The 14,453-nt window shown below is 41.5% G+C and overlaps 1 protein-coding gene across 1 annotated transcript; it reads left to right on the forward strand.

Moving 5' to 3' along the window:
• Window positions 1–211: 211 nt before the first annotated feature.
• Window positions 212–6,481, forward strand: LOC133721696 (uncharacterized). The gene is made up of 4 exons (XM_062148379.1): window positions 212–339; window positions 480–713; window positions 822–1,032; window positions 1,424–6,481. The coding sequence occupies exons 2-4, from the start codon at window positions 501–503 to the stop codon at window positions 6,298–6,300; spliced, it is 5,301 nt and encodes a 1,766-aa protein (XP_062004363.1). The 5' UTR covers window positions 212–339; window positions 480–500; the 3' UTR covers window positions 6,301–6,481.
• Window positions 6,482–14,453: the final 7,972 nt, after the last annotated feature.

Below are 14,453 nucleotides of genomic sequence, written 5' to 3' on the forward strand. Positions count from 1 at the left end.
AAAAATCAATTCAAGCACCTAAAGTTGGTCATTTATCAAAATTTCTCATTTTTTTTCAACGAGGGCACGAAACCCAAACGGCGGCCTTATCCCTCATCAGTCTCGTCTTGTCAAACGTCTTATTTCATGCACAACTGCAGACGCAATGTCATCATTTATTACAACTTTCATTTCCTATACAGTCTATACTACTTTTTCTACCACCCAAGCCAAGAGAGAGATCTTCTCCCTCTTCATGTCTCTCAAGTGAAACCTCCAGGAGCACAAAATAACCAAGACGAAACCAAACCCAAATGTTCTGATCACATCCGAAACGATTCGATTTCTTAGCGGTACCCGGTATTGCTCTGCTTTCCTCTGCCTCCTGAACTCAAAAAATGACTACTTTTGTATTTTTTCATTTTACTTTGTAATTGTAATTCTTAATTTTTTTTCTTCTTCTTCTGTTGGTGCTTTGCTTTCTATTTCTCTCTCTCCAGGGCATTGCATGCAGAAAAACCATGGAAAGCTCCTCAACTGAAGCTTTTATAAGCTCTGTATTGACCAAAGAAGAAGACGCTGCTAGACTTCACATAGAAGAGATCAGGACCCAAAAGTTCTCCATAGGGAAGAAAGACTCAAATCCCTTAACTCTTGATCTGCACCATGCAGTCACTAGTCTATCTGCCGAGCTCTATCAGAAAGACATCCATTTCCTAATGGAGCTCATACAGGTAGCTAGCTACGTCTTTGCTCGTTTACTTTCAGTTTATGATTTTTCCTTCTAGTGAAGGATTGTTAATGAAGTATGGGCTTCTGATTTCTGTTTTGACTGGATGTAGAATGCAGAGGACAATGAGTACAAAGAAGGTGTACAGCCAACGCTGGAATTTGTGCTGACCAAGAAAGACATAACCGGGTCTGGAGCATCTGCTACTCTGCTCGTTTTCAACAATGAGGTTGGCTTTACTAGGAAGAACATCGATTCCATATGCAGCATAGGCCGTTCTACCAAGAAGGGGAAGAGACAACAAGGCTTTATTGGAGAAAAAGGTAATTTACTATTTGGAATTGAGACCTTCCTAAACTTTTCTAGTTTGCGTTTCTGTTGTCCTGTCAGCAAGCTCTTTTGTTTTAGTAGCTTAGTGGTTTAGTTAGTGAGTTACGTGCGTTCTTTATGATGAAATTTTTATCATCATAAGGTGACTACTTAAGAAAAACTAAATTTTAGAAGAAGCTAATTGAGTTGATCTTCTATGTTTTCTGTGGATACACACTTGTGTTGAGTGGACTAACAATAGTTACACTGATTTTTCTGGGTCAACTCATATAGCATGAGGGAAGGTCAGGACATGTTTCCTGGGGATACACACTTATGTTGAATGCATTATAATAGTTACTATTGATTTATGTGGTTGAACTTATATAACAATTTTACTTCCAGGAATTGGATTCAAAAGTGTGTTTCTTGTGTCTTCACAACCGCACATATTTAGCAATGGATATTGTGTCAGATTTGATGAAGAACCAGACCAGGATTGTGGTATTGGGTATGTAGTTCCTCAATGGGTTTCCGGAAAGCCTTACTTGTCAAGCATATGTGATGTGTATGGGTCTGAGAAGATCTTGCCAACGACTACATTCATCCTTCCTCTAAAGCTTGACAAGGTGGAAGCGGTAAGAGCACAATTGTCAGAGCTGCACCCAGAGATTCTCTTGTTTTTGTCCAAGGTAAAGCGGCTATATGTACGCGGGTGTGATCCTGAAGAAGCTGGTGGTGTCTCCACAATTTCTATATTTAGTGAGACTGAACATCTGAAGTTGAGTGATAAAACAGCCAAGTCACGATTTGTTCAACTTTCAGTCAAAGAAAAGATGTGTGATGCTGAGCAGCTGTGCAAGTATTACTTATGGAGAGAGGAATTTCCTGTAAACCCTAGAAATAAAGTTCGTATAAGGATGGATGTGGAGAAATGGGTGATCACCCTTGCTTTCCCATTTGGAGAAAGATTGAGAAGGGGAACATCATCTGTTGGTATATTTGCTTTCCTGCCCACAGCGATGGTTACAAACTTTCCGTTTATAATTCAAGCAGATTTCATCCTCGCTTCTTCACGAGAATCTATAATGTTGGACAATGTATGGAATTTGGGAATTCTTAAATGTGTCCCTCCAGCTTTTGTGAATGCTTTTCAGTCTTGTGTGGAAGACTTCTCTCTGTTTCCTTCCATAAGTCAGCCATTTGAGTTTTTACCTGCTCAAGATTCACCAATTCCTGAGTTTAGCAACCTAAGAGAGTCTATTAGAACTAACTTGCAAGATTTAAAGATAGTGCCCTGTCAAGTATTTTCTGGTAAGTGTTTATTCCTGCAGCCTCAATGTGCACATCGGATCCTGCCAAAATTTAGGGACCTACTGGTTCGAATTAGAAGTGAAGGGGCTGTTTCAAGTGGTTCAGCTTCATTGAAGAGGGTCTTGCATCCATATCTGGATATTGAAAAATACAGTGCAGTTCTGGAGTTCCTAGGTGTGACATCTTCCAGTGGTGCTTGGTACACAACCTGCATCAACTCCTGCAATCTTGTTTTGTTATCTGATGAGGTCTATATTCAACTACTTGGTTTCATTGCTGATAATAAGGAAAAGTTCTCGAATCATATTGACCGTGTACCTCTTATTAAATACATCAATCGGGAAGGGAATTCAGAATTGAGTACAATGACCAAAACCACCACAGCAGGGATGCTAAAGGTTCGATATTCTTTGGAGGTAGAGCTTCACTCATGGCTGAACAAGTGCAATATGGAGCTTGGATGTCCTATTAACGTGTATTTGGTCCCCAATAGCACACAGAAAGCTCTTTTGAAGTATCCAAAAATTGTTAATAATGAAAAGACAAATCATTTTAAAAGCTCATCTCTCTACAATTGGCTTTCATACCATGCAGGAGTGAAATTATTTACAACACATGATTATGCTTCCTTGCTCTGGAATCATGTATTGACTGAGGAACCATCTCTTGCAGTTACATTGGCCAGTTTCCTTTATCACGCCCACAAGAAATGTTTCCTTAATGATAGTCAGATACATTATTTCTGTGAAAGGATCCCAGTTATTGATGGGGCTGGCAATATTCAAATGCAAAGGACTGTCACTCTCGTCCATGCACTAGGAAGCAAATGGGTGAAGTTGTTTGGACCTCAGAATCCTTTTCTGCAACAAAATTATGTGGATATAGGGGGTGTTTATTCCAAAAGTTGTATGTTCCTAGGAGAATCTACTCCTAGGAAAGAGCTTCTTAATTTTGTTTCCAAGTACAGTAAAGCTGTGGACTTACCAGAGCTGAGCCCTCCAGATGTAACGTTGCAGATAACATCTCATGAACTGTCAAGCGAACAGGCCTTTTTACTGCTTGATTGGATCAGATTACTTCGAACTAGGGGTTCATGTTTACCTACAAAGTTCATTGAAAGCATTCGAGATGGAAAATGGATGAAGACATATACAGGCTATGTTTCTCCAAGACGGGCCTTTCTTCCCAATGAAACAGGGAAAATTATTTTTGATATGATGAAGCATGTTATGGAGGATATCTCCATTATAGACGTTGATTTTTATGAGAATCAAATCATTCTTTATCAAGATGAATTGAAATTTCTTGGTGTGGGGCTTGGATCAGAAGCTGTGAGGAAGCTGGTTTCTGATCACTTTAAGTCTTTTACCTCTCAGGGAATGAGCAAAGAGTTCAGCTTTGCTTTGCTGGATTTCATTAGTTTCTCTAAACGAAGAAGGATGGTGGATAAGGATTGGTTGTCTGTTATGAAGGAGAAGAAGTGGCTGAAGACTCATCATGGCTATGATGCTTCTAAGGGATCTATTCTCTTGCCATCTGACATAGAAGCTGAAACATGTTCAAAAGTTACAAATCTTCCTATTGTTGATGAAGCATTCTATGGTAGCAGATTAAGATCTTTCTTATCTGTTTTAAGGCTACTTGAGATTGAATATGACAGGGAGGAGGTGCAAAAATTAATTGCACAGAATGTAATATTGACTCCAAATCTGTCTACGATGACTGGTAGCTGTGGTTTATTGCTTCTTAAATGTATCAGATGTTTGGGAAGTGGAGCTGCTGGTTTGATTAATACGATTAAATGTCAACCTTGGATGAAGACAACTTTTGGTTTTAGATGCCCTGAAGAAACTGTCCTTATTGATCCTTGTTGGGGTTCTTTGTTGAGTGTTCTTCAGGTGCCTACCATAGATGAATTGTACTATGGAAATGAAATGAGGCATTTCATTGATGAGTTGCAAGCCATTGGAGTGGTGGTTGGAAATGTTGGAGTAAGTAATACGATTGCTGCTCGGTTTAAATCAATCTTGTCTTCTTCTGGTCTGGCGCCTTCCAATGTCCTGTCTCTATTAGGTTGCATTAGAGAAATCAGTCAAACGATGTCTTTACAGTCCCCTGAATTGAATTGGTTGCTGTGTGAGAAATGGCTGAAAACACGTCATGGTTATAAGACTCCTAATGAATCCATTATTTTCAGCTCTAAATGGGGATCAATCTTGTTGTATGTGGATCTCCCTCTCGTAGATGATATTTATTATGGTCTTGGCATATATAAGTTCAAGGATGAACTCCAGATGCTGGGTGCCATCACGGATTTTGAAGGAGGAGCTCTTTTTGTAGCTAAAGGTCTATGCAGCCCAATTGACCCTGAGCTAGTTTCTGCAGATGGATTTATATCATTGCTAGAGTGCATCAAGTCCCTGAAGTCGAGGTCTCTTGATGACCCCTTGCTGGGTGACTTTGTCAAGAACATTGCAAAAAGCAGGTGTCTAAAGATCAGGAATGGGTACAAAACGCCTGAAGAATGTATTCTGTTTGATCCAGCCTGGGAAGGTATTCTGAAGCGATCAGATGCACCAACAATTGATGAAAGTTTTACTGGAACTGACATTTCTTTATACAAGAATCAGTTGAGAGATATTGGTGTGAAGGTAGATCCTCTCGAGGTTTGTTCTCTTCTTTCTGGGCTTCTTTTGTCACTGACAGACACGGCATATATAACAAGGATTTATAGCTTCCTCACTGAGTTCTTCTGGAGTCCACAAGTGCTAGATAAATGCAACTCTAAGGTTTGGATACCTGACCCAAAGGGTACTGGTGAATGGGTTAATTCTCTGGATTGCGTACTTCATGATAGGAAAAATCTCTTTGGCTCTCGTTTTTTTTGTCTTGACAAGTTGTATAAGAAAGAGCTTCTCCCCATGTTTTGTTCAGCCTTTGGAGTTGCAGAACATCCTTCCATCAATGACTACTTGCAGCTATGGAACACATGGGCTATGAGGGATAACTTCCAAGTGACTGTTGAAGAGTGCAACTCGTTTTGGGGATGTGTATTCGACAACTGGAATCAACATGTAGAAGATACTCTGAAGGAGAAGTTGACCAAATTACCTGCCACGATTTCGTCCATGGTTGGGGAAATATATGTGATGAGCAGAGAGGAAGTATTCATTGCTGATGACTTGCAATTGAAAACTATCTTCTCAAGCTGTGATAAGGTTCCTTTGTTTGTCTGGTTTCCTAAGAGTAACAGCTCGTCTTTTATTCCTCCTAGAAGGCTACGTAAAATTTACGATTGCCTTGGAGTTAAAAGGATTTCTCAATCAGTTGAGTATAATGTGAGTGGCATGGAATCATTAGATCATTTGGAAAAGGTTGAACCAAGAAATGAACTGATCAGAAGGGGTTTAATCAAAATTATTCTGGGTTTTCTTGCTGGTCCTTTGGTAGATATGCCATTGAAAGAGAGACACAAGGCTGCAAAGTTGATAAGCGTGCTGTCAGTTTATAAGAGTGACAAGCCAATTAAAGTCTGCTATCGACTAATGCCATCTGCGAGTACAACAGTCGAGGTAGAGAAAATAAAGCTGGTTCTTTGGGAGAAGAATTTGCAGCGATTACTGATTGATAGATTGGCCTATGAAGATGGAAAAGCTGATCTAGAATTTGTTACTTCTTTTGCTGATGAACTGGCGCAAGGACTGTTAGCAGATGCAAGACCCACAGCTGCAGATGCACTGAGCAAGATTATCCAAATGGGATTTATGTTTGATTTTATTGAGAATGAAGTTGATTTTTTGCTGATGAAAGAAAATCTAGAGTTATATATGGAGGATGAGCAGTTTCTTGATTCTGCTTTCGTCTCATCTGGAAAAAGTGGTCTTGTTTATCGAAAGCGATCATGTAAGCAGTCACAACAATTTGATCCTTCCACGCCAATGGTGTCTTGCAAGAAGCAGCGTAAGTGATAAAGGGGTGATCCAGGCTCTTTCTTTTGTTCATAGCTTGAGTTGTCATACAAGTGCCTTGAAGCTTTATCATGTTGTATTTTGGTTGATCCTTGTGTATATTTGTCTGATAACAGTATGGGATGCAAATACAGATTGTATGGATATGTAATATGGCTCTGTACTATAAAATGAATATGTTCGTGCGCTTTTTGTTTCACCTTGTTTCTGCTGTTTGAAGGGGTACTATTGACTTCTTCTATTTTGAGGTTTTCTGAATGTCTCTACAAGGTTATTGGATGAGCCTCTTGAAGTTTAATTCAATTTTTCTCTTTATCTGAACTTAATGGTTTATATCATTCTTATCAGCATTCAAAATTGACTACTTATCAGTTATCATTCAACAGGATGTATATGTTAGAATAGGATAGCATGTAGTATGACTTGAAGTGGGATTGTAAATGGCACCGAGGCCAAAGTTTATATCAAAATGGTTTGGTTTTTGCAAAACTGTGGCATGTTTATATTTCTTATCTGTTAGACAGTTACTGTTGCTTCTTAATGTAGATCTCTATTTATTCTGATTGACTATTTTTTATCAGTTTTGAATTGTCGGTCCGGCTACTGACGTATTTTGTTAAATGCTCAGAAAGTTAAGTGCAACATTACATAGCAGAGGGAATAGGATGGCATCTAATATCTTGGGCTACCACATTCTGTAACGGTCATTTTACTCATTTATTTAGTTGGAATAGTCTTCTGGATTTGTGATGTAGTCGAATGTTCTGAATCATGTTTATTTAGTTGGAATAGTTTTCTGGATTTGTGGTATAATCATGTTTATATAGCTGCTTAAATTTTGTTGGGGAATAAACAAGGACTATATAATCCTTTTCTAGTTTTAGCTTCACATATTGTTTGTGAAGTAATGAAATTGGATGGGCATAAGTGCATAACAATGATGAAGCATCGGCTAAGCCACAAAACACAAATGCATGGGCATCTTATCAATAAGATAATACCTAAGAATCAAGTAGCTGCTACATGTTCCGTCATTTGAGGGGTCCCTGATTCTGATGGGGATTGGTGTGATCCAGACCCTTGAGCAGGTCCAGATGATGGCTGATATGGTCCAGCCATTTGAGAGGGAGCTGATGATGGGTGATCGAGTCCTGCCATCTGAGAGGTTCCTGATGGCGATTCCTGTGGTCCTGCCATTTGAGGTGATCTTATGGGCTGGAATTGCCGTGCTTGTGCCATTCTAAGAGGTGGTGTGTACCTAGTCTCTGCTGCCTAGAAGTAGTCTGGAATGCCTCCGGCCTCCGTCCGGCAAGCCCCGCGCCGCCGCCTGAAACGCTGCAGAAGCAGCAACGTCTGCACTTTAGCGAAGTACGGACGTCAGCTCTAGAACCCGCCTATATATATATATATATATATATATATATATATATATATATATATATATATATATATATATATATATTCTCAGTGTTTCAAACTTCCATGCCATAATCTGTTAATATTTTTAGTCTTGAATGAGTAAAGCAAAAGGAAGCAAGCGAGTTCATGTGACATCTTGATCCTTGATTGTTGTTTCTTTAGAAGTGCTTATTTTTAGTCTTGAATGAGTAAAGCAAAAGGAAGCAAGCGAGTTCATGTGACATCTTGATCCTTGATTGTTGTTTCTTTAGAAGTGCTTTACTCAATTTGTTAGGAGTATAGAATTCAATCAAATGATCTCTTTTTTCTCAGACTATGTTTGTAGCATGGAGAGAGAACTTCAATACTTTCCATGGCAATTTTCAGGACACTGATGTGTTAAAGAGCGACAAGTGTGGCCCGTGGCCCACCATTGTACCGATACAGTCTCAACTTCACCACCCATTAGGTGTTGGGTTTTAATCACAAAAGGCCTCGGTACAATTGGGTGTGATCCACCCACTTATAAGTTATATTTTATTTGTCACTTTTCCAATGTGGGATCTTTCCTCTCCAACACGCCCCCTCACGTGCAACCTAACTCTAGGTATGCACGTGGAATTAATTGACAAACCCAATTTCACATTGGAAATCGGGTCACAAGTCCCACATTAGAGACTTGACCAATCACATAACGATCCAAGGCCCACATCGGACACTTGGCAATAATCCAATCGGAAACTTCCGATGGCCAATTTAATGAACCCAAACTAGGTCCCTGATTGGAGAGGAGATTGGTGAATCAATTAATGAATGAACCCATATCCGGGTCCATGATGGCGACGTATTGAAGAGCGACCCGCTCTGATACCATGTTAAAGAGCGACAAGTGTGGCCCGTGGCCCACCATTGTACTGATACTGTCCCAACTTCACCGCCCATTAGGTGTTGGGTTTTAATCACAAAAGGCCTCGGTACAATTGGGTATGATCCACCCACTTATAAGTTATATTTTATTTGTCATTTTTCCAATGTGGGATCTTTCCTCTCCAACATGATGATCCAAAAGTAAGTTAAAGGATTGTTCTTTTAATTGAGGAATAAGGGTTCTGGTTTAGTTTTATTGATGATCCGAAACATTATGATAACCACACAAGCAACTTTTGTTGGCCATGATACTAGGTATGCCTTTTCCTTTTAGGCGTTTTACTTAATTTCTTATCTATTTTTCATATAGGATTACTGTCCAAGTCTCAGTTGACTATTTGTAATTTTGTATTTGCTAGTTTAGTTTCAAGTGTTTTCGTTTTTCATTTGCACAAAATTCATACATAATGTTTGGGGTTTGTTTATTTAGTTGTTTGGAAGTGTGGTGTCAAACCCAAGACTAGCTGCCTGATGATCATAAGTGGAAGCTTTTTGCTAAATACTTTTCAGGTTATCATATTTATGTGAACTTTGGCAAGGATACTCAATTATAAATAGAGGTTGTCTTGCTATATATCAGTTACTTTAAAACTAACTGTATATTGATATATTTTCTTGCTAAGTTGTGCCGCATAACCACTGAGATGTAGATTTCACTCATTTGATTCTCAAGTTAACTATTAGTAGATGCATTTAATTATACATGTAATGCTGCAGATGTCTACGACCATCTTATATCCCGTAGAGTTATTCTAGTGATGTTGAGAAATTTGCAGAGGAATATTGTCCTTGACTCCTTGCTGTATTGGTTGTGGATCGGGTCGTGTCATTTGGTGAGCTTCTTATCATGATAGGATTTCTCTATGATAGTTTCCTCTCTCTATCTTTGCTTTATCTGCATTTTCCTTTCTCTAGTTGAACTAGCAAAAAGGGATGCTCTTGTGCTGTACATCTCTTGGGTTTTCTAACTAAGTTTTACTTGTAGGGGTTTAATATATATTTCTTGTTTCTTTGTGAAGCCATGTACCTTGGTCTTGTGATTTTGGCTTGAGGTATGTTTTGCTTCCATAATTCTCATCTTTTCTTCTGTGGCAGTACTTGTTTTTTTTTTGAAAGGATTTGATTTTATTAGATATCAAAGCCATGAACAAACAGGCCAGAGTCTAACAGAACTTACATAAGAAGAGCCGGAACAACCGGATATCCTATCTAAGTCACACCTAAACTCATTAAAGTCTAAATGGTCGCTCGCTAAAACAGCAAGCCAACAAACTAAGCAAGAATAATCTCACTTCCTAAGGCAAAATCATTCATCTAGTCTAATCTGCCAGCACTTAATTGTGGTACACATATCAACTAGAAACATCTTAGAAAGTATATAGAGGTCACACCCACTTGAGAAGGCTTGAAGTTCAGAATGTCTTGAAATTTTGTACCTTAAGCAAGTACCTTCTCCTTCCCCTGGGGGTCGGAGTTGGTCCCTGCCTCAGGCTCCTCAGCATCCAACAACCTCAGCATCAGGTTGGTCTTTTTGCTCTCCAGCTCTCCATCTTGAGACTTTGGCTTATTCCGACGACCCTTAGGTCGACCCTTTTTCTTCGGAGTCTTCCCAACATTAATCGGGACCTCCACAAGTTCACCAAGATGAAATTCATGAGGGATCTCGGCCAAGATTGGCTTATGTCGCTTGTCCATACTCCATTCACCATGGCACCATTTGCGTATCCCTAAAGTTTTTGGGTAGATAGCCTCAGTCCCATGTACAACTGACCCAAGTGCATCTGACCCACCAACATTCCCATCCAAAGTCAAAGCAGACCCACGGTCCACGAGCCCATCTCCAGGTTTGAGCCCAACAACCTTACCCAGCCCACCACTTAGCGCAGTCAACTCTGGCCTTGGGGTCAACCCTAATTTGAAGTTAGGGTTTCCCGCCGAATTTTCCGGAACGAGCTCTGCACGCCCCGCGGCCGGCGAACCCGATCCCAACACCAACGTTCCAGCCACTTCCGCCACCCCAGAAACCTCCGGCGCATCCAGTCCCACCGTCGCCGGCATCTCTAACCCAACAACCAACCCAGAAATCGCCGCTTCCGACGCCGCCAACCCACCTTGGTTTGCTTCCACCGCGTGGTCCGACCCCGCTAGAACCAGTGCTGCACGCGCCTCCGCCTCCAATCTGCCATCACATATACCTCCTCCATGACCAAAGAAGCCACAAGCCGAACACAACCCATGACATTTTTCATACTGGAGTTCCACCAACACCGAGACCGTCGGAGAAATTTGAAAGGTCCGCCGCGCCCAAATCCTCCGCCGGACGTCCTGTACCACACGGATCCTTTGAATAGGATCCTTTCGTTGCACCGCCCCCTGATCAACCTTAACGAAGGAACCCAACGCTCGTCCAATTAGGGTTAAGGCCTTCTCGTTGAGCATAGCAATGCGCAACCCCTTCACTGCCACCCAAACCTCCAGGAGATGCAGCGAAGCCGCCTCGAGAGCTGAAACGCCGTCATAGTCTGCCAGCAGCAACATAGAGTTGTTGTAGAACCATGGACCGCCGGAGAGAATCCGATTCTTTACCTCTCTATCCTTGAATTGGAAGACAAAGATATCCTCCTCCTCCTGCCGGATCAGAACTCTCTCCTTCAACCCCCAAACGTTGGAGATCGCCGCCGAGAACGACGGGATCACCACTGTCTTCTTGGATAAAAGCCGACCACAAAGGTAGAAAAATGAATCATGGATTGCATCCTCTCCTCCAACAAGGCTCACAATGGCCTCCTCAGAAAGTGCAGAAGGAGCCACCGTGTTCTCCTCCGCCATCGCGTCGCAAACTCGATCAATGGTACGGCTAGGGCAGAGAAACCCTAGCAGAGCAAAGTCGACCCAACCGCGCCCCTACAAATTCTTCGGTAGTACTTGTTCTTTACTGTCATATTAAGATTAAATATGTACACTTCCAGCATAAGTTTGCGACTGTCCGAGCTGTTTGGACCTAAAATGAACATTTTGGCCTGACAAGGCACGTCTTGGAGAAATTGAGCCAATGTCAGTGGCTCAAGCTATATATTGTCGACAAGTTTGAAATATACATTTAGAGGCTAAAGCAAGCCTACTATGGAAGCATGGAAGCATGAAAAGTCAACTTTAGCACATTTTCCTACTTCGGCTAGGAGAAACCGAGCTAAACAAGGAAGAAGGGGCGGCAGACTAACCAAATGAACTTGAAATGAGCTGAAACTATGCAGGTCCATTCTAGACAGCCCAAGGATCATTTCTTATGAAGAGTACCAGAGATATTTTTGAGTGGAAGGCCTTCAAACAATCAGTCCAATTTTCTACAGAAGCAAAACTGGAAAACTGGACCTGTAAGAGGTCCAGCAACATTTCCAGCCCAACCGCATGGAATAAAGCTCTGAAAATTTTTCAGGATGATCTACACTCATAGTACCACGACCAAACACCGACACCGACAACACATTCACAACATCAAAACATCTCTAAGATGATCTAAGTTCTCTCTAGAGCAACCTCTCTAAGAGCAACTCCTCTCCTTCTCTTTCTCTTACCGGTGATCACACTCCTAGTCCTAGTCTTCTCAGAAGCCGACTTTCAGTGCCACCAAACCCTCTGTCAACGTGCTTCGGTCCTAGTCTCATCGGGAGCCGACGGTAGTGCCGCGACCACAACGGTTACAGAACCAGTCAAGCAAGGGTAACGCCTTAGCAACCCAGCCAAGCTAAAGTCACGCTTTAGCAAGATCTCAATACTTCCCGGTGATTTCGCTCTGCTCAATCTGCAATATTGAGTATCGACTTGTGAACAAGAAGAAACTTCAGCAAAGTCCTCACCACGAGGCACAAAGAATCCCACAGGTTGGTGCTCTCCTCGTCTACAATCGCTTGATAGAAGTCAGGTCAAGGGACACCCCCGACGACCGCACCCGAAACGTGCTGGCACGTCCGCGCAAGAAAAGAGACTGTTGACCAGCTGCAGCAAAATTGGAGCCAAACATTTTGGCACGCCCAGTGGGACTACATCAGAAGTTTTTTCTCTTGAAGCACATTCAACCACCGGGCTTCAAAACAAACATTTTGGCACGCCCAGTGGGACTAAACTAGAGTCTTTTTGTATTCACCATCATTGGGATGCCAGAGGAAAATCTTTACCAAAAGAAATTCCTGAAATCATGCCTGTCTTCGTGCGCATAACTGTCCCGGAGAATGCGAGCATAGAGGAGCGACTTGCGATCTTTCAACAGAACACTGCTTCGTATTATGCGAATTTGAAAAAGGTCCTGGCGGCGCAGCAGAAGAGGATGGATGAACTTTTCCAATCGGCCCAACAAGAGTCGCGGCAGACTTGGGAGCAACTGGCCGACATGACCCAACCAGCCCAAGAAAACCACCAGCAGTCGATGAATGTCGTTGCGACCTAGCTCAAACAGACCTCATCGGAGTTCGCGACCTTGCGCAAAGAAGGTTCCAGCTTGGCTACTCAAGTCAGTTCGCATCAAGACAAATTGGAACATCAAGAAGCTGCTCGCGAAGAGGTCATTTCTGAGACTAACTTGCCTATAGGTGGCAATCAACCTAAGGGTCTCACTGGTGAGTCACAGCCTTACACAGAGGCTGTGCATGGAGAAGGTCATCTTAATTATCAATTAAGTTGTGGTCTACAGAAGCCAATATGTGGCTTTATTAATCAATTCAACTTGAAGTTCTTCATATATTCTTCAAGGCCAAGCGGTGGCTTTGATATATGTGGAGGGCACATCTACAACCCACGTTGCATGAATGGCCAGAACAATTATTCTAGTGGCCAAGTTGTCCTTCGCAACTGTAAATTTAAGTATCATCAATACAAGTTAACTCTTGTTTACAATTATCCAGTAAGTGAAGCTCTTGATGTGGAGAATTCAGACCAGCAAGTGGTCGTCTATAATGGCCAATCTGTGGCTAATCCTGAAGACACCATGTTCTATGACATGGTAGTTGGCGACAAAGCCGATCTTGGAACATCTTCATCTCCAAAAGTGCAATTGAAGATCATGTTTCGCCAACCAACAAAGATACTTGGGGGGCAAGATTACTCCTCCTACGAGCCAAATTTTTCCCAAGTTTTCGATGCGAAGTATTTTTGTTCCTTTCCTACAAGCTCTCACAAGAGGGGTTTTCATACTATAACATTTGACACATCGGAGCTTGGAGAAAAGCATAGATGGACACCCCCGTGACCTTCTAGAGGTTAGCCAAACGTGTCGCTGCTAGCTCCTTGCTTTGTTGTTAATTTCCTGTCAGTTTTCAGTTTTTTACTTTTATTTTCATAGTTAAAAAAAAAAAAAAAAAAAAAGAAGAAGTTGAATTTGGTAAAGGGGTTGTGAATCATAACGGAATAGGTGAAGTCTCTTTTGTTAATATTGGCCTAAACTCCTTATTGGTGCCTAGTTCAGGTCCCTTAAGGTTAAGGGCGGCTTTTATTAACACTTGTTGAACTGTCTTCACACTTATGACCTTTCTCATCTTAGTAAGTATAGCCTATGTGAAATGGTGTCTAGAAAGGGGACAACGTTCATGACAGGTTCTTGAATCCAGAAGTGCGTGCAACTGGGCCTAAACCACTATGTGGGAGTAGCTCATGCCAAAATGGATTCTGCCTCTCTTGTTCGCCCTCCCCCACCTGGCCATTTCAGTAAGGTTGCCCAAAGGATTTGAAAGAAAATTTGTGTCTAGGCGACTATACTTGGGCCGCATGTCTAAACCTTGATTCACATTGTCTTATTGAATTCAACTACTTATAAAAAAAATAATAATAAAAAAAAT

Source organism: Rosa rugosa, chromosome 7, assembly GCF_958449725.1.
Source record: "Rosa rugosa chromosome 7, drRosRugo1.1, whole genome shotgun sequence".
In the NCBI taxonomy this organism is placed as follows: Eukaryota; Viridiplantae; Streptophyta; class Magnoliopsida; order Rosales; family Rosaceae; genus Rosa; species Rosa rugosa.

Excerpts from the sequence above, each read along its gene's own strand:
- LOC133721696 (XM_062148379.1), top strand. The coding sequence starts at position 501 with ATGGAAAGCTCCTCAACTGAAGCTTTTATAAGCTCTGTATTGACCAAA. Across the intron at positions 714-821 it reads TCCTAATGGAGCTCATACAG|AATGCAGAGGACAATGAGTA; the intron begins GTAGCTAGCTAC and ends GACTGGATGTAG. Across the intron at positions 1,033-1,423 it reads AGGCTTTATTGGAGAAAAAG|GAATTGGATTCAAAAGTGTG; the intron begins GTAATTTACTAT and ends TTTTACTTCCAG.